We start from the raw sequence: 18,702 nt of genomic DNA, 5'->3' as shown, positions 1-18,702 counted from the left end.
TCATAATGGTCCTTTTGATTTATACTAGTGCAAACTGAAAATAAGTTTGCCCTTTCAAATGATTTATTTTCAATCTTTTTGCAACTCCAGAGCAAGCCCAAGATTCTCCGATTTCCAGTAGAATGATCCATATGAGAAAAATATCACACTCTATCCATGAACTCCAATCTAAATTTCTCATATTTTCCCTCATGTCCTGTTCATGAAAATATTTCCTTATGTTTACATTCTTCCTGCAAAGAGTTTGTGGCATCTTTATTTAAAGGAAATGACATCAGAATTCATTAACATAAATTTTAAAAGCATTTTGCTTATCCCACTGGAGATGTGATGCTGTTCATTTGAAAGTTGGTGTTCCCAAGACATACGCATATGTGCAACATCAACACTGGGAGGTATTTAATTAACACAATAAATATCACCTCGAATTGTTAGATCTATCTTTTGTGACCTGATAGCCACTTCTCACACTAATATTTATTTTGCTGGCAAAATAAACAATCATTCAAAATGTGAATTTGTGAAGAAAAAATGTGAACAAGCAAGCAAGTAAGGTCTTAATTGAAAATAATCTTTCGAGCATCCTGTTATTCGGACTGAAGTCTTTTGATCTCAGGCCTAGTGATGAGTTAGTCACATCACAGAGCTTAAGGCAGTTTTATTGGTATAAAACTGGCATAGGATAAAGGTCAGTCTATTTCATTTTAACAAGCGAAGTGAAGTTACTTACTACTCAATTTACAGGCTGAAAGTGCATTCTGCAGTGTTTATCCATTGGGAGAAACAGAAAAAAAGAGACAACCTAGAGTTCCCGAAAAAATACTCTGCAACCAGGGACTCCTTAGCAATTGCACTAATCAAACATTTAAAGAAACATTAGGGCTTAAGCTACTCAAAGATTATTAGATAATTAGGCTGATTGTCACTTAGGACCTGATGCTGAGAGGTGCTGAGCAAAGTGCCAAGATCCTCGAGTGAACAGTCCATCCAAACTGCATCCTTCCCTTGAAATGCACGCCCTGCTCCAGAAGTGGGAAGACGCCAGATCAAGCCACAGAAAGATTTGGAAATCTCAGTCTAGAATATTTTTTATTTTTAAATATTCGGTTTAAATATTTGTTGTTCACTGAGGCTAAGAAAATTCCATTCATCTCTCCATGCTGTTGCCCATTTAATGAAGTAGAGAAGCATTTTATTATTCCCGTCTGACAAATATACAAGCACCAAAACCCAAAGCTGAACGGTGAAACAAACAGTGAATTATTTCAATCCTCTTGATTCTCTGTTTTTTTGGCAGATATTGCCATAAGTCATTTTAGCTTCGCAGCCACAGATACAAGAGAAATTTCTTTTTAAACTTTAGAAATGTTTAAATTGAACGAACTAAAAGAAGAAATATTTTTTACCTCAACAGGGAGAAAATAAAAGGTGAAGTTTCCAAATATTACAGTGGCTATCAACTCTTTGTTTTCACATCATTTTGCAGTGAGTCTGAATACTACTTCAAGAGGGCAACTTTCCTCCATGCAATGCAAAGTCCCATGAAACTCAGTGAACTAAAATAACTCTTTTCTCCGAACTCCTTCCCTGAAATTCTTGACTAGTCGCCTGCGGCTGAACTGGAATGCATTTAGACGGGTTTGAATTAAGTGCAGCTAGCCCAAAACACAGCTTGGCTTCCTACAGGGGTGTAAAGGATAAAAAAGGGATTGTGGTGGACAGTGCATTGTTATTGTGAATTATGCAGCGAGCTGAAAGGACACTGGAATAGTCATCAAAGTTCCTAAGAGCTGCTCTCTTCCCGATGAGCTAATAGGGTGGCTCTGAGCTCTGAAACCAAGCTTAACAGTGCTGTAAAATACATTTGCTGTATTTGACTTCTTTCTAAAGTTAGAGCAGTGATTCTGCCGACCCTATTGTCAGTAACAGCTCCATTTAACTCAGTATTATCTGCATGAAAATGATCACAAAGTTTTACCTGAAGCACCCATGACAAGCTGTAACTTTCACAAAGATCGATGTATTTTCGGATACTCTCAGAAATCAGAAGGCATCGGTCAGAAATCTTATGAAACTATTAACTGGGTTTTCAAAAATTGTTATTTAAATAGCACTCAGAAAAAGGAGCCATTGTCCAGCGCTGTTTCATTAACAGGCTTATGTGAGATGTGATGGTCTCTAAAAACAGTGAGCTCCGAGAAGAGAGACCTTGGAGGTCCCTTCCAGCCCTATGGGATGGGAAGACGACACTAGAGTTAAGAGAGGCTGACTGCCGTAAATGATCATCATCTTGTTAATTCGTTCTAGAACTTGAATATGTATCATTTTATGTCCCTATAATTTTTTCAGTTATGATTAATTATTGACTGGATGTTGAAGAGTCGACTCCCATCAGTACAATTAATAACACATGTCCAACTGCAAGATAATAGATCTGTGTTCTTTGTAAGTTAGAATGCATCAGATGCTTTTATTTTCCGTTATCAAGAGCTGATTGATAATCTTAAATATTGTTTCACTTTACTTTTTGAGGGAGAAAATAATTTTATACCTCAAGGCTGTATTCTCTTCATTCATGTGAAAGACCAGAGAGATGCAAAACTTAGAGGAAAGTTCGCTCATCTCTTGGCGCCCCTTTCCCCACAGATAAAGCCTCATCCTGAAAAATGCCATCTTCCACCTCTCTGCAGGAGGCCACACCATCTGGCAAGGCCTTGGCCAAGCTGAGGTTATGAACAGTAGAGTATTTGTGAGCAGAAACATGAACACGGGCTACGAAATTAAGAATCACCTGAGTTACATCTTCCTTGACAGCTGGGGCTGGAAGAATAAGGTCCACTTGAAGCCAAAGGAGTCCAGTTAACTCGGCTGGGAGCAGGAGCTGACTGCAAGAGCACAGGAGTCTTGGCTGTTTCATTGAGATTTAAGTGTTACTCTGACCCATGAGCATGAATAACAAAAGTCTCATTGATTTCAATTAGAGGAAGCTTGGGTCTATTTACTGTAACCGAGGCGATTCTCAGAAAAAATAATTAATTCCTTGTCATGTCTCATGTGTATTGATTTTTGTAATTACAATGAAATTGGAGGCAAGGGTGGGGAGAAGGAAGTGCACATGTTTAATTTGACGCACAGGCTGTCAAGGATAGAGAAATTAAGATGCAATGACCATGTCCATCCTCAATGCACTCGTTTGTGCTTAGATAACAAGAGCCAGACACAGGCTGGAGTGGGGAACCTAAAACCACAGGCTGCTCTGATGTACAGAATTCAGGACTGTGGTGTAAAGAGCTGTGTTTTTACAGCAGCCTCCAGGGCACAGAAGAGATGCCCAAGGGGAAGCAGATAAGGACAGGACAAGCTTAACGCCTATCAATGACTAAGAGAGGGAGAACAAAGAATTAGAATGAGGGAGAAAAGAAATACAAGTTGTTGCTGATAATAAAGCTGCCAGTAGATAAGGTAAGAAAAAAAAAGGAGGGAAAAGAAAAAAAATGATGCTGCTAGGAAAAAGCCAGTGGCAGGCGAGCATTTGAACTTTGTTTCCACTGTGCTTTCACTCAAATGGCGAGTTTTTGACCTATATCAGTATTGGACTTCTTAATTAGGCGACAGTCTCCTTTTTCAAACATGTCTGTGGGAGTGGTTGGCTTGTTTCCATATGCACACACACAGATTCGATGATAATATTCGATTTCTAGCTTCTAGAGCATTATAGATTTGTTTGCCATAAAGATATCCTCAATACTTACACGTTTTGGGCCCATTAAAGCCAACACCTATTCTGATTTCAGCAGGACCACAAGAAGCTGACAAACTATTTCCAATCTTTTGCCTAACAGTATCAGCTCAGGAACTCCCCAACTCTTTTGTGAGAAAGCTTTTTGTTACACAATAGCCCTGCAAATGAAAGCTGCAAAACAGTCTCACATGCAAACATTTACAAGAAATTATATCTATAAGGGAGAGGCAGAGTTTAAGGGTGCAAATCAGTTGTGAGTTAAGTATTTCTATCTCAATATATAATATTTTAAATGAAAAGCAAGCCCTCTGCTTCCAGTACAGAGAACTAATTTGCATGTAGCTTGTGCAGTTTCTAAAAGCTGTTGTCTAAAATGTCAGCACTCTAAAGGAAATTTTCCTCTGGTGACCCACACATACTGCAACAAACAAAGCTGCAAACTCACACTTAAAAAAACCCAAATCAAACCAACCAACCAACCAACAAAACCCCCAAACCCAAAAGCCTCACTGGTGTGGCAGCCTGTTGGCAACGCTTTGTGAAACTATATTCTTCCTGGCTATGCCAGAGCTTGGTGCTCAAAGTCACAGCACAACGAGCTGTGAATCAGTAATAAATAACCAAATGACAGTGATTGATGATGGCAAATCTGTCTCCAAAGAACTATTGGTAAAAACACTAAAAATTCCTTCCCTCTTGATACATTAAACTCTTTGTTTAGGGGCTGAGTTGATACTGCCAGAAAACCATTTTAACGCAGCTAGCATAAATTTTAGTGGGCGTTGGAATACTGAAGCATGAGAGACTGGCCTGTTAAAAAGCTGCCACTAGAAAGGCTGCTGTTTGCATAAAATACATCGGTTCTTCTCAGTGGGGAATTCATTTGATCCATTTTATATCATATGGCCTGTCACTAAGGAAGCAAATATGGATATGAAATATGAACATGAAGCAAAACATAAAAAGAGACTTAATAAAATGAGTAATTATGTTTTGTCTAAATCCTCCCATGCCAGCAAGAGGCACATACCACCTTAAATTCAGCCAAGTCTGCCCATTTCAGTATGTGGGAAAGGGAAAAAACCCTAGAATGCAGCCAGGCCTTATGAGGCACATTAGTGCAGAGGGTTTTCTCAGGAGAGGGTGGTTACTGCCACGCTGGGCACGTCGGCAGCGGCTGGGACAGAGTATTCTTTGAAATACAGAATTCCAGCATTTCAATTCCAGTCTTTTTAGTTCACATGCCTGAGAAGCTCAGATCCTACAACACCAAATCTAAACCATAAGTATAGTCTTTACACCCAGATGCCCACGACATCAAAAATTTCCAGCTTATTTACAAACACGGTTTAAAAAAAATGAGTAGAAAATCAGAAATGCAAACATTTTTGTTTTCCCAAAATATTGTAAACTTCCAGCTATTCATACCGCAGGGTAATTTATTCTCTGGATATTTCACAGAAATGCCATGACAAGACTGATTAGCTGACACCCAATGCTAGAACTGAAGCTGTAATACAAGCACGGAAACATTACGACTGTGAACACAGACAAGGAATGAAAAGTGAAGCCTGTAACACACACTTGAGCGAGTGCAGAAAAAATGAAAGCAGACATGACACAATGGGCTGTGAGGAATCATTCTCGGATATGAACTCTGCTGAAAACAAGTCTGATTATATTGTTACCCAGGTCTTCCCACAGGAAAATCGTGTACAAGTGGAGGACTCCGAGCCTCCTCTACTGAAGTCAATGGCAAAACTACCACCAGCTTCACTAGGAGCAAGAGTCAGCCCGCAATCTTTAGGATGGAAAACTGAATTATGTGTAGATGCAGCGCACAAAATCAAAGAGAGGAAAGCCAGGAAGCAATGTTGAATATTAAGCACTAATATTATGAAAACACTCATTGTTTCCCACAAAAATATATCCTCATCAATTATCACAAATATCTGCAGCAAGCATGCTAAAGAGATATCTCTTTTCCTTTTCAATGTAAACTGTGTTTTGTTTTTGTACTGCTAAAGCACAAAAGAGTGAAGGGCACACTCTGCTGGTCAGAAGCACCCTTTACACCGAAAGCTTTTTAACAGCACTAGTACTAAAAAATAAACTCCATTATATCTCATCTGGACTTGAAGTGGTGCTCCACTTGATCTTTTTTCATCCTGAATATTAGAGACAATGGCTATGATGCTATGAATGGACTTTCACATGTTTAAACATCCTACCTGCTGTAAGAACACTTTCTTTCCTGGCAGACATTTTTTAGCAGTGTAACATTGTTCAAAAACTCGTTACCTTAGGCTTTTCATCCAGTATTTGCTGACGAATCTCCTTGTGTTTTTCTACAAGTTTCTCCTGTCTTTTACTCTGAGCATCTTCTAGCTGTAACAAAAGAACAGAGAATCTTTGTTCAGAGATTGCAGATCCTCACTTTCCCACCTCTTCCCCAACAAATATTTCATCTATCAAAATTAAAATCTTATCATCAAAACTATATATAATTCTAATATGAACCTACATGCCATTGTCACAAGCATCCCTGAGCACAACTGTTATATGTGGACAATATATCTTAGATTTCATACATGGGATTTAGAATCAGAAATGTTTAACGACCTACTGTAGACTTCTAATGTGATTAAAAGCATACCGCATTTAAAAAAAATCTTATTATTTTGCTTTAGCTTTTATTGCATGAGCAGTGTGAGATGGACCCTGTTCTCAGAAGAGGAGGATTTGCATCCCAGAGTCCTAAATGAACAGGCTGATAAATTTTGGGCCTCTTTTAATAAAGCTCTCAGACATGCGTCTGACTCCAAGAGCAATGAAACATACTTAATTTGTTAATTCTTTAGGTTGCTTCTTGAATCAAGGTCTCTGTGAGCAAAAATGGGCCAACTTTTGAACTGAACTACGTCTGCAATGAAATTAAGAGAAAATTCAGTAGTGGCCTATGTTTCATAGTGATTTCACACATCAAAACACTGTGGTGCGTACTTTAGGCTCAGTGTAAACCACCTATAGCTGCAATTAAATGTTCAGTGACTTTCAGAGTTACTTACCCAGTCTTTGCATTCATGAGACAGGGAGCCAATTAAAAAAAATGGTGCATTTTCCATGAATAAACACAGGACATTCAAAGATGACATCATGACTGTATTAAAATCTCCCCCTCTTACCTACCATTCTCCAGACACTAACAATTAATCAAGATCTGTCTAAAATCCCAGTTTTCCTTTAACTGGAATGTGAAGTCTACGTGGCATCTGTTAAAAACAAACACTTGCAGAATCTTTATACTGAAGCTTAGAATCTGCAGCTGAATAAATCAGAAAGCTTACATTCTACCCCCAAACTGAAAAATAACCACATGGCCTGACGTACCCGTTTAATGTACTGCACCACCTCCTGGATATATGATCGAATCATTTCGGTCTTCTCTCTGGGGAGAAGCAATCAACAAGTTATTGTAATCAATAAGATCACACCAATCTATTTTAATCCCCCACATCGCCTTAAAAAATAATGTTTTAAATATATCTATCTACCTACTTAACTTTTATCCACTTCCTGAATGCGCCTTTTGTAACAAGCTGCGTCTTTATTATTTGAAGGGTTCAGACTTCCCATGATCTCCCGCAACAAACCACAACAAAGCCCCAGCTCTTTCACAACAGGCTTTTCCCAGCGGGTACCGCCACATCTTCAGGGCGACAGCCGTATTGCGTAAGGCCCCAGTGCCAGCCTGAGAGAGCGCACGATCATCAATAGGTGCACACTGCCACATCGTGGCACATTATGTAATAGAGAAACAGTTTCTGTCAGCAAGCAGATACTGCTGCTGACACCTTGGCACCAATGGCAAAGCTCCCATAACGAGCAGGTCAGACTTGACTTTGGTCCCCAGCTTTGCAATGGAAACCACATAAAGCTGAACTTGGAGGAAATACTTGAAGAGACTCTGGGAGACGGTTGTTAGGTAAAGTCAAAGGCTGAAGATGAGATCCCCCAAAGGGATAAACACACATAAAACAATGATTTGTGGAAAAGTGAGATTCAGGCCAGTACGCTAACACCTCATTGCCTAAGTCAAGGACAGTGAATTACTGTGTGGGTGGCACTAAAATCTCACGGTTTTAGGTAGTTACACAAGCCCTGGGTGCATGTAGGAGTTAGAAAAATTCATTAAGAACAATTAATGCAGTGTATTATCTCTGCGTCATATTGTTTCCCAGATTTGTGTAAAAGCTGCAAACAACCAACAGCCTGGCCTAGCCCAGATGACTCGAATGGGATTCACCAGAAGGTCTCGCTACTCTCTGTCGTACTGCGAGCGCGAGGACGAACCGCGCCAGTCGACAGAGGAAAGCTGAGTTTCCCATGTAGTCCCCATGTCACCCTTCCCAAGGGCACTGTGAAATGCCTGGCACAGGAGAGCCCTTGGGAGAAAAGAGAAAAAAATAAAAGGAAAACAAAAAACAATTTCTACTTGTCTGGTTTTGGCTTTTCTCGCTGGTGTCTCATCAACCTCTCAGCAAATCATTTCCTATTGCAATTGATTTTTACAGCAATAACATTTTCATCATGACTAACTACTTTTTTCTAATATGACTTCCATGGTCTCTTACCAGCTCTAACCATATTAAGCATTTCTCCCTTTTTTTCATAATTAATTATTCTCATTTAGTTATCTTTTTTTTTTCTAGGACGTTTATTAAAATTCTATAATATCGATTCTTAAATTATCTGCTGCAGTTCATGGCGTGTGCGTGACCTTCTTTCAGCATTACCAAATACACACATTCTACGCTGAGAAGCTCCAAAATCTGTATAAACTTTTTCAGATGTGGCAAACGCAACATGGTTGCATCTTTTTTACATGGTAAAGCTAAGATTTAGGGGGTTTTTTGTTCCTCCTGTATTTTTAAATGTTACTAAAATAAAGACTGGTAACAAGAATATCCTAGCAAACAGTAAAAGATTAAAATGCTCCATTTTCTTTTTGAGCTGCTTGCCAAAACAACTGAAGGAGGACAAACAAATGTAGATACTATGCCCTTGGGAAGAATATACTCAACTCGCACAACTACAGTTTGTATTGTCTGGTGGTGCATAAATGAAATTAGCATTCCTGTCCCTGTTCAGAGAACTGTAGCCTGAGAGCTGAGCTTTCCCTTCCACCCCAAGTCAGTGCACGCTGCGTAACACTGTCACTGGAGGAGAAGCAGCAGCACAGTATCTGAGGGGAATTTGTCACAAAAGTAGAACAAACCTTCTAGTGCGTTGCTGCTATTGCTTCTGGAGAGCAGCTTTAACAGAGTTAAGAAGAAAAGATAACTCACAGATAAAAACCTAAATTAAGGTGAAATCAAACCCTGAAGAAAATGAAGCCATTAAGCCTATTTATGCTCAGAGGAACAGCGTCTGGATTAACAGCATCGCGGTGATTCACTCCATCATGCCGCACATCAGCGTGTCCCCGTGTCGCTCATTGGCGTGTCCCCGTGTCGCCCATTGGCATGTCCCCGTGTCGCCCATTGGCATGTCCCCGTGTCACTCCTCGGCAGCTCTGCACCTGACCCAGGCTCTCAGCTCTCGCAGAACCGAAGATTAGATTAGCCCCAGGAAATTAAATTAGTATCAGCGGAAGTAAGAAGGACTCCAGTGCTCTGCTGAGCTATTACAGTCTGACTAAAAGCTGCCTCGTATTTAGGGTTAAGACCTTTCTTTGATTTTCCATTTGTGCAAAATCTTGTGTCTCCTCACAACATATAAAGATATGTATCTAAGGATATACTTACTCTTCCATTTGATTTTTATCCTTGGACTTTGCTTCTGTGATCTTCTCCTGTCTCTTCTTGTCCATTTTTTTCTTCAATTCTTTCTTTTCTCTAAAGTGCAAAAAAATAAAGGCAAGTTCAAAATGTATCTAAACAAACCCCACACAAATTAGCAATCAATTATAAGGGGAATAGCACCTTACTTTTCACATGTTTCTTTCAGTTTCTTTAGCTGGCTGTTCTGACACTCCTCTGCTACATCTGTCAACTTCTGAATAAGCTACAAAAAAATCCCAAGAAACAAAAATATGTATTTTCAGCTAAACATCATACATGCATCTAAGTTTCCCCAAAAGTCTGCAGCAGATAGGAAAGCGTTACACAATTCTCTCATTAATTAGCAACAATCAAAAACCAGTAAACATTCTCATTGGTGTAAACGCATTTGTAACTTGTAGAGTCCAACGAGACTTGTGTACGTCCAACTAACAGAGAAACTACTACTCTGTACATCAAAGCGATATAGTTTCAAAATACTAAATGTAACACCAAAATATCCTTTGCAGATTTTACCTTTGCAAGGAATTAAAATGCCCATGATAAATCCAATGGTCACAAACTGAATTTACACAATATAGATTGCAAACGGAATTCCTGTGTCACTGAATATTCCCGGTTTTCTGGGACTGCTGAAAACATTCCTCTTGCATTGAGCGTTATTACACAGAACGGCTTGGACTTCAGGCTGGTCCAGTGGATATTGAAAATTCATGCATGAAAGCTAATTGTAGAAGCATAAACCTACGTTTTGATCACAGAATGATGGACTCAAAAAATCTGAGTCATGGGTTTGAAATCTGCTGTGCAGCAACGGGTCCAACCTCATTCAACTTGAACCTGCTCATAGAAAATACGCTTGTGGTGGTGATGCTGAAGGGAAAGGACACAAGGACAGGGTTTGTGTGCAGGTTCAATGAATGGTGAATTAAAGTGGAAAACGGGACCAGTTTGGTTCAATCACCCCTCCCTAGTTTATGTTTGATTGTGTAAAATAATCCTCTGAGGACGATGAAGCAGAGCATGTATAATAATGCCTGGCTGGTCTGATCCAGCTTTTCATTCCTTAGATAAAAGAAGAAAGATACCAACAACAGGCTCTCCTCTAAAAGAAAGACATCACAATCTCTTGCCTGTAAAGCATATTTTAATCAGAATATTAACTCCTCCACAGTTTAGAGGGAAAACTGAACATTTTGCACTAAAGTATGAATGTATCCTGACACTACCTAACTGGACAATGCTGAAAATGCAACTGTGCTTTGAGAAATGCCATTTCCCATTTTGAAATGAAAAACGAGTTAGCTTAGAATAAAAGCTCAATTATGTGGGTCCAAAATGCTTTGTTTTCATAAAAATTAAAATCCCCGTGACGTAGCCAACAACCGTTCCTTGAATGCGGGCTCTCTCCCTGCAGCACAGGGAACCGCATCCACGCACCCACACTGGAGCAGCTCCTGTTGGGTAAAGCTGAAGTGATTCACGCACAACTGGTGATAACAGGGGGGGTTTCGGAACTGCAGCACCATGCTGCGATCCACGGGAATGAATCTGTGAAAATCCACACGTATCACTCCTCCAACCTGCTCTTTCTGGATGGCAGAGTAGACAAACCACTTCATCCAACAGTAATGAGGCAAAACATCATATAACAGAAAAAAAAATGGTGAGAGCGGATTGTCTGGAGTTGAGAAACAGTTTGCACTCCTGTAACACCCTTTAAAAATGTTATTTTCTGCCTGAGTATATCCATCAGCATCAGCTGCCATATGCCCAAGCTCCTCTATTTCAGCTCAGAGGGCCCATGATCCCGCTGTAGCTGTGAGTCAAACTCCAGCTGTAAAAACACAAGCTGCTTTGGAGTGATGGACACAAAATATTTCTTCACCATATACAGATTATGTCCTGCAACCCCTTAAAGCATTTGTCTGCAACAGGGACACTGTTTGGCACAACTCTGTGCCCTGGGGAATGTTTGAATCTATTTTCATTCCTTTATTTTCACGGTGTTTCAATTTATTTTCCAGCTAATCCTGCCTCCTTGAGTGCTGCAGGTTTAAAAAAGCGGCGGAACAAAATGGGAACATCATCCAAAAGCTCCAGTTAACTGAGACTTACTTAACTAGAGGTAAGGACTTTCTGCGTTAGCGGTAGTAATAACCCCATTGCCTTTCTGCCTTTCATCCAAAGCCTTCCGATTGTTACGAGTGTTAGTGACAAAGTGACACAACAACCGCTCAAAGTTGCAGCAGACCACAGGGAAATCAAGCTCCAAAATGGTCCCCACATAAGAGGAAGCCCCACTTAATAGAATGTCATGCTGCTTTCATTACTCACCCTGAGCTCGCTAAAGAAAAGCAGACAGCATAACAAACGTACCAGCTTAATGTGCTCTCGTTTCTGGTACTTTTCACTGTAATATTGCTCCTGTCGGAGATTTAGCAGCTGCTGTTGTTGCTTCTCCTTCAGCTCAACGAGCTTCTGGGTCATTTCAGAGTCAAGCGCAGCTAATTCCTGTTCGATAGTCGAAGAACCGTGGTCTGGGCTGCCCGTTTCAGATCTGCAAAGACACACACACCCGCCACCAAGGTCTAAGTCACTAGGCATGCACACTGTGTCCCATATTTATACCTTGTTTTTAAGGCGACTGGTTATATGTGGCCCATTAACAAGCTTCTCAGCACCACATATAGGGCCGGAAGACGATTTAGCTCTAGTAAGTCAAATAATTTCATCTTTTAGGAAAAAAATAGTGCTATCATTTTATTAATGGGATGGCTATCACTTCTAAACCTCATTTTACTAACCCATCATGGTGGTGTGAACTGGACTTAGTATAAATGAGCTATAAATGCAGCTGCCAACATTTCCCATAAACAGATGCCCATGGAACGTGTTATTTACTTCCAGACTTGAACTTCAAAGCTGCACAGTCCTCAGCAGAAATGGTGAGTGCTGAGTATTTCGAAACCTGAGTCATCCTTGCATAAAATTTAAGAACATAACTTTACATCTGCATTTATAAAATGCTTAAAATGGTAGGAACATCCCTTTATTTGGTACTATCTCCCCTGTTCAGGAAATGCCACGCATAGCTCAGCCAGAGGAAAGTGCTCTGTGGACTGCTGACTTCAGGAGGAAAGTTAATACCCCAGTGGGGGATAAATTTTAGAAGGCAGCACATAGGAGCAAAGGAAAAATATAATGAAGAAGCTTAAAAGCAACACTGAGGAAACATTTTGGACTTTTTTTCTTTCTTTAGATGGAAGGGTAGATGTAATTGTGAAAGGATACATGACATGACAACACTAAAGTGCTCAAGGAAAAAATAAGTGGCCAAAGCAGCATCATTCTCAGGCCAGCAATAAACTAAACCTAAAAGAAAAACATTTAAATATATATATATATATATACACACACTGTGTCCCTGCTCTGCTGCTGCATTTACTGCTGTACTTGGGTGTTAAATGAGTTGCCTCGGAAACCTCAGGAACAGCGCATGAGATGGACAAAGCAGCAAAACCTTGAACACAAAGGGCAGACACTGTGAGGAAAACAAGTTTGCTACTCAGAAATGTGCAGAGATGACAGTGCAGAGAACTCGCTACGCTGGCTGCCTCTCTTCCCTCTCCCAGGTTCAAGGTGGCGCCTGCTGTCAATCAGAGTTACTGCCACTGAAATAACGTGAAGCTGCTTTCGTCTGTCTGAGGACACAAACCCAAGGTAGCCACTTTTTATTCCTTGTACTTTTCTTGTATTTGAATATTCTGCTAATAGGCTAAGCGGTGTCAGTGTGATAGGTGAGGATAATTTAAATACAGAGCCAGAAGAAAGCATTAACAAATATAAGTCAGCATTTGCGCCATTAAATATACGTTTTAAAGCTGGTATTTCTCCTGTATTTTTGGGAAAAAGAAATAAGGCCTAAATGCTGGCTAAAATACTGTATTTTAAAGGACATGATAATTAAAGGAACTTCAGAACACCACCAGCAAAACACTTGTATATGTGTATAAATAAATACTTCAGACTTCCTATAGGCAATGGCTTTACTAAATCTTGGCCCAATTTTAGACAAGGCCATGAAACATGGATTGTTCCTGACCAGAGACGACACACTTGTGTGGCAACCTGATACAGGGACTCCTGATGAAGTAGTGATTTATACTTTGCAGTTACAGGCAAATAGCTTCACTCATAATTTAAAATAATTAAAATTGTCTTTTTCCTTGGGATATACTATTTTGTTAGAACTCTGCTGCTTGAGATAATATGTACTTGCAAGTATGAAAATCCCTAAAAATATATTCCTGCCTTTTTAAAATGCAACCTCAGATTTTTTTAACCCTCAGATTTCTCTGTGTCTGCACATAAAACTTCCCATCTCTGAAATCACTGCGACAGCTCCACATCACAGACTGCAGGGTTTTATTGCCTGATATCATGAATGATTTATAGTCAGATAATAACAAAATAAATCATTTTTACTCAAAGATAAATTAGTCATTTTATCTATTCAGTTTGTTGTTCTGCTTGAATTTCAATAGAATATGCTAAAAAAAAGAAACATGACACTTTTGTCTGCCAATATGTGTCACACATTGATGTTGAAAAACACAGTGGATAAAATAACACTGTACAGCGGACACACACTCATTAAGGGAGTTTGTTAAACTCAAGTGTGGAACCTGGAAGCCTAAAAACTGGTGACAGATAAGGCCAGCTGAACATAGATATATCATGAGTGTTAAGCTCTTATTAAGCCCAATGACATTCTGTCATCGGGCGGCATGAATGAATAAGCTCCTTCCTAGGGACAAGTTATGGCCCGAATCCCAGTCACTTACAATAAGATATTCTATCAACAAGGTTAGCAGCCACAACGTGCCTTCAGCCTTTTTCTCTCATCATCTCCTACAAAAAGTATCACGTAATTATTTTTGTATTCAATGTCTTCACATCAAGACCTGCAGCCATATGGATTTTATGTAATGGTTAAAGGACTTTCGAGCTTATCTAATTACTGCAAAAAATAAATTATGTTAAAATGAAAATGCTGCACTAGTGGGAAAAATAAAAATTTAGGAGGGTACCTCTACCTGATTATAATTAAATTTTAACAGTATCAGACACTGGTTGTACCTAAGTGTGTACATGTTTTGCTAGGAGTTAAGAATTGATCTTTAATAACATTTAGTTCTTATGATATGAATGAGACAATAATTATGGAAAGATTAATGAGTCATAACAGTCTTTGCATTTCAAACTAACAACTCTCATTTTTTCTTAGTACCTAACTAAATAATATAAAAATTGTATCAGCACGCACAAAGAGATAGGGCATGCAAGACTTAGAAAGAGACATAGCGCAGAAGGGGTTTGCATGCAGAGGCAAAGCCAAGCAGTCATTATGAGATCCCCAAGTGGTCTGGATCAATCATCATTTAAACAGTAGTTAGACATTAATAACTTCCAGGTGTTTCTTTTACCTAATTATACATCTGATGCTTTCTACTCTAGCATAAGTTTTTTCCAGGGGTCTCACTGGAAGACAATGCTCTCCATTTGAAAATTTAGCTTATCTGTTTTACACATAAATAGCATAAAAGACGACTAAGTTTTGTTCCTGTTTTGACGCCTGGGTCTCTCTCACCACCAGCACACGTAAGTTGTAGTATTAAGTGTTGAGCAGAATTTCCACAGAACTGATACTCCTCCTCTAATATCACCTCCATATTAACTGTCAACTCTAAAAGACGACTTGAGTAAAGATCTCCAACACCAAGAAGAGGAAAGCTACGTTCAACATACCTTTTCTTACTGTCTCTTTTTGCTGTTTTTTCTAAGACTGCTCTTCGTCGCAGGTAGTCGTTTTGGATTTCATTATACTTTGCAGTGTGCTCTTTGATAAGGTCAGTGGTTTTCTTGTGGTGCCTCTTCACAAGGTCCTTCATTTCCTTGTAGTGTTTCTTCTGAAGCTTAACAAAAGACTTCTGTTGCTTTAGCTCCTCAATCGTCTGTGCTTCCACTTCTACAATGGTAATAACAAAAGCCACTTCCATTTTCTAATAACATATCATTTCAGAGAACCCAGAAATTGCCATCAGCAGGAATGAAACCAGGGATGCTTGTTTACTGCTTGTGAGTGAAATGTGCTACCTCAAACTGAGCTGACTTATCTGGAAAGAAGCTCATCAGACTGAAAATGCTGTGGCCAATTTGATGTAAGAGTTAGAAGTGAGATGAAGATTTTAAACACTAAGATTTGTAGCAAAATATGAATACGAGGCAATCAACACGCAGAATTTTGTGTGTCTTATCTGTTTTGCACACCTAAATGCAAGTCTACAGACATGGAGGGGGTTCTAACATAGGAGAATGACTATAAAATAAACCAAGTTATGAGATTTGCAATCTAACTCCAAGCTGGAGGACATGACTCCCGACAGTTGGGCACTATCTGACAGACCAGTTTGCTCTGTGTAATGGTAATTTCAGTTTTGTAGGAGCAACGGGAGTACTGCAAGGCTAATGGAGCTAAAATGGTTTCACTACTATTCACAGTATTAAGAGCAAATTTAGCTTCTGTTCTCATAACAATGCTGGCCTTTTGTCTCCATCAGATGGTAATGTGGAGCTTGTGAAACTATAAAAATGGGATATTTAAAAAAATTTCCCAGTTGGCACCCAATCCCGATCTCATTAAACATGTGCTCAAACATTTAATAACTTCAAAGCTGAGGAAGAAAACATGGTATGTACATTTTCTATGAGTTACTGCAGTCCTAATCACTCCAAGAAATGTCTAAGCCAGATGGCCTATTTCATAAAAAATATGCTTCTCTTGGCAAGAAACTGTATCATTCATGCAGCATAAACTGTATATTTATTACCTGTGAGGACACTCTGAATTAGATCTTCTGTCTTTGCAGGTGCTTTCACCGAACCTAGAGGTAAAAGAGATGACTGATTCTAATTCTTTTAAAGCAACAGCTATTATTGTTCTGCTTCACTGCATATTAAAATATGGCAGGTGACACAGGACATAAGCTCACACGGGCATTTATTAATCATTTGAGGAAAACACGTCACTTGAGCAGAACACGGAAAACACCGATCCTGTGAAACAACGTGAAAAGGTAACCTTCCAAAAACCCACCTGAGCCTTCTTGTTTTACTTATGAGGAGGATGATATTGAACTCACTGATATCACTCATGCAAGTCTTTAAAGTGGTATTAGGCTGACAGTTAGTACAACTGCCCTATACTATGATATCAGTGCAAAATTTCTGTATACAAGATGAATCCAGCTCCTTGGAAGTCAGTTAGATCAAGCCTATGAATATCAAGCCTATGAAGACTACAGTTGTAAGATTATAATGTGGTTTAACAAGCATTTGTTATAGAAGAATCCCTAACATTCTGTGATTCTGTGATATGTCAGTACGAAGTATCTAAGACTGTATTTTGTGTATGGAATAAGATGTAACCACATGCATAAATCAGGCATCTTTGTAAAAACAATTTAAAGAGATTCCTGCACTTGCAACAACATCAAAAACAACCCAGCTAATTTTCTTACTTGTAATGAACTTCAGTTCCACCACAAAAGCAACGTTTAAACAGAGGGTATTTGTATATTTGAAGAAGACTGGCCCTAACAGCATACTAAAGTGGTGGGACAATTTCTACCTGTTTTATAACAAAAAAAAACCCTGATACAAAGCAGAAGAAAAAAATATTATCTAGATGGGAGGGGTTTTTTTTGTTTGTTTCATTATTTTTTACCTGGTGCTGGCTGGCTATGGACAACCTGAGTTGCTGGTTTCGGTGTAGGGGAGGCAGTGTAATTTACTCCATTTTCTGCTGGTGTTGGCCTAGGTTCATTGTTTGCTTCAGATGGTGAATCTCCGTGGTCAATCTGAAAATACATCATGATTTACATTACTCTTCCCAACTAAAAGACTTAAAATGTATTTGCAGGTCTAGTTTAGCCTCCTTTTTAAAATGTAACATTCTGTAAATGTTATATGTAAGTCATTCTAACAGAAAACAGCAAAAAAGGTATCCTTAAGAGCCGCACTAATGCAGGTGGTTAATTTTTGCAGAGTAAATTTCAAGAAGAAATAGAGCATGTATTATTCTGAAAAAGTATTTTTATTTTAAGTGGATATAACTCATCAGGGACAGTTTTCAGTACAGTATGTATCAGCTGCACCAGATGTGTAATCTCTATTTTATTGAAAAGCATTGTTCTCTGCCATAAAACCTTTCTAGAAATAATGTAGAATCTGGCATGAAAATGCTACTCAAATCCCTGCTGTGAATGAAATGTGTATACAAAATTACTTTTCAATTTCATAGATACACACAGCGCTACCATTATTCACCGTTCTTACAGAATAGAGGAATATTTCTGATTCCTAAGATCTTACATTCTTCTAAGTACACTCCAAGGATAATATGTAAACAGTACCTCCATCCTGCTGCATAAATACATCTGTGGTATCCAAATATTTAAGCATTTTCCACGATCTTTTCTTTCTCTCCAGTTTCCTACGGGCTCAGGCTTACAGCGTACCTTGTACTATGCACTCAATACCATCATTTCCCTTGTGACCATCAGGTTTTAAGCAAGCGCTCAGCAAAAAGAAGGTCATTCAATGCGAGTTTTATTTCCAAATGGCCAAGCCCCCCTCCCCGCTGTCCCAGCGAGTGGCCAGTTGCCATGGTGTCCAAGGGTAGTTTTGGATTTGTTCCTTCAGCTGCTTTCATTTCACTCTTTGATGGTAATCACATTACATACAGATGCAGGATACCACACTTGGAGTTGTTTTTTTTCCCCTTGATTACTCCACACTTGCAAAATATCAGCCTGCACTACATCAACAGAGGCAAAATACATTTTGATCTGTGTTTGTGCTGCTCCTGCTGCCGGTTTCCTTCATCTTGGCCCTGATAACATGCTATATATTGCAAAAGGATTTCTGTCTCAACAGCCTATTTCCACTAAAATTATAGGAGAGAGATACTGCAGTGAGAAACATGATGCAACTGCAAAACAATGCCAACAACTTCAATTTATATCAAGCAGGAATGACTGCAATAAAAGAAGG

At 39.2% G+C, this 18,702-nt stretch overlaps 1 protein-coding gene across 2 annotated transcripts in view; it reads right to left on the bottom strand.

The window, feature by feature from the left end:
• Positions 1-18,702, bottom strand: part of PLCB1 (phospholipase C beta 1) — a 361,445-nt gene that overhangs the window by 52,830 nt on the left and 289,913 nt on the right. For both annotated transcript variants that reach the window (XM_082050060.1, XM_082050061.1), the window contains exons 24-31: positions 17,375-17,507; positions 16,479-16,532; positions 15,397-15,616; positions 11,965-12,145; positions 9,732-9,808; positions 9,550-9,639; positions 7,133-7,190; positions 6,044-6,130 (exon numbers count right to left, since the gene is read on the bottom strand). In XM_082050060.1, coding sequence (XP_081906186.1) covers positions 6,044-6,130; positions 7,133-7,190; positions 9,550-9,639; positions 9,732-9,808; positions 11,965-12,145; positions 15,397-15,616; positions 16,479-16,532; positions 17,375-17,507 — 900 coding nt within the window. The remainder of the gene's footprint in view (positions 1-6,043; positions 6,131-7,132; positions 7,191-9,549; positions 9,640-9,731; positions 9,809-11,964; positions 12,146-15,396; positions 15,617-16,478; positions 16,533-17,374; positions 17,508-18,702) is intronic.

The sequence above is a fragment of the Streptopelia decaocto genome, assembly GCF_964273445.1.
Source record: "Streptopelia decaocto genome assembly, chromosome: 3".
In the NCBI taxonomy this organism is placed as follows: Eukaryota; Metazoa; Chordata; class Aves; order Columbiformes; family Columbidae; genus Streptopelia; species Streptopelia decaocto.
The sequence above is the reverse complement of the archived record's forward strand: the minus strand, read 5'-3'. Positions and strand labels throughout refer to the sequence as shown.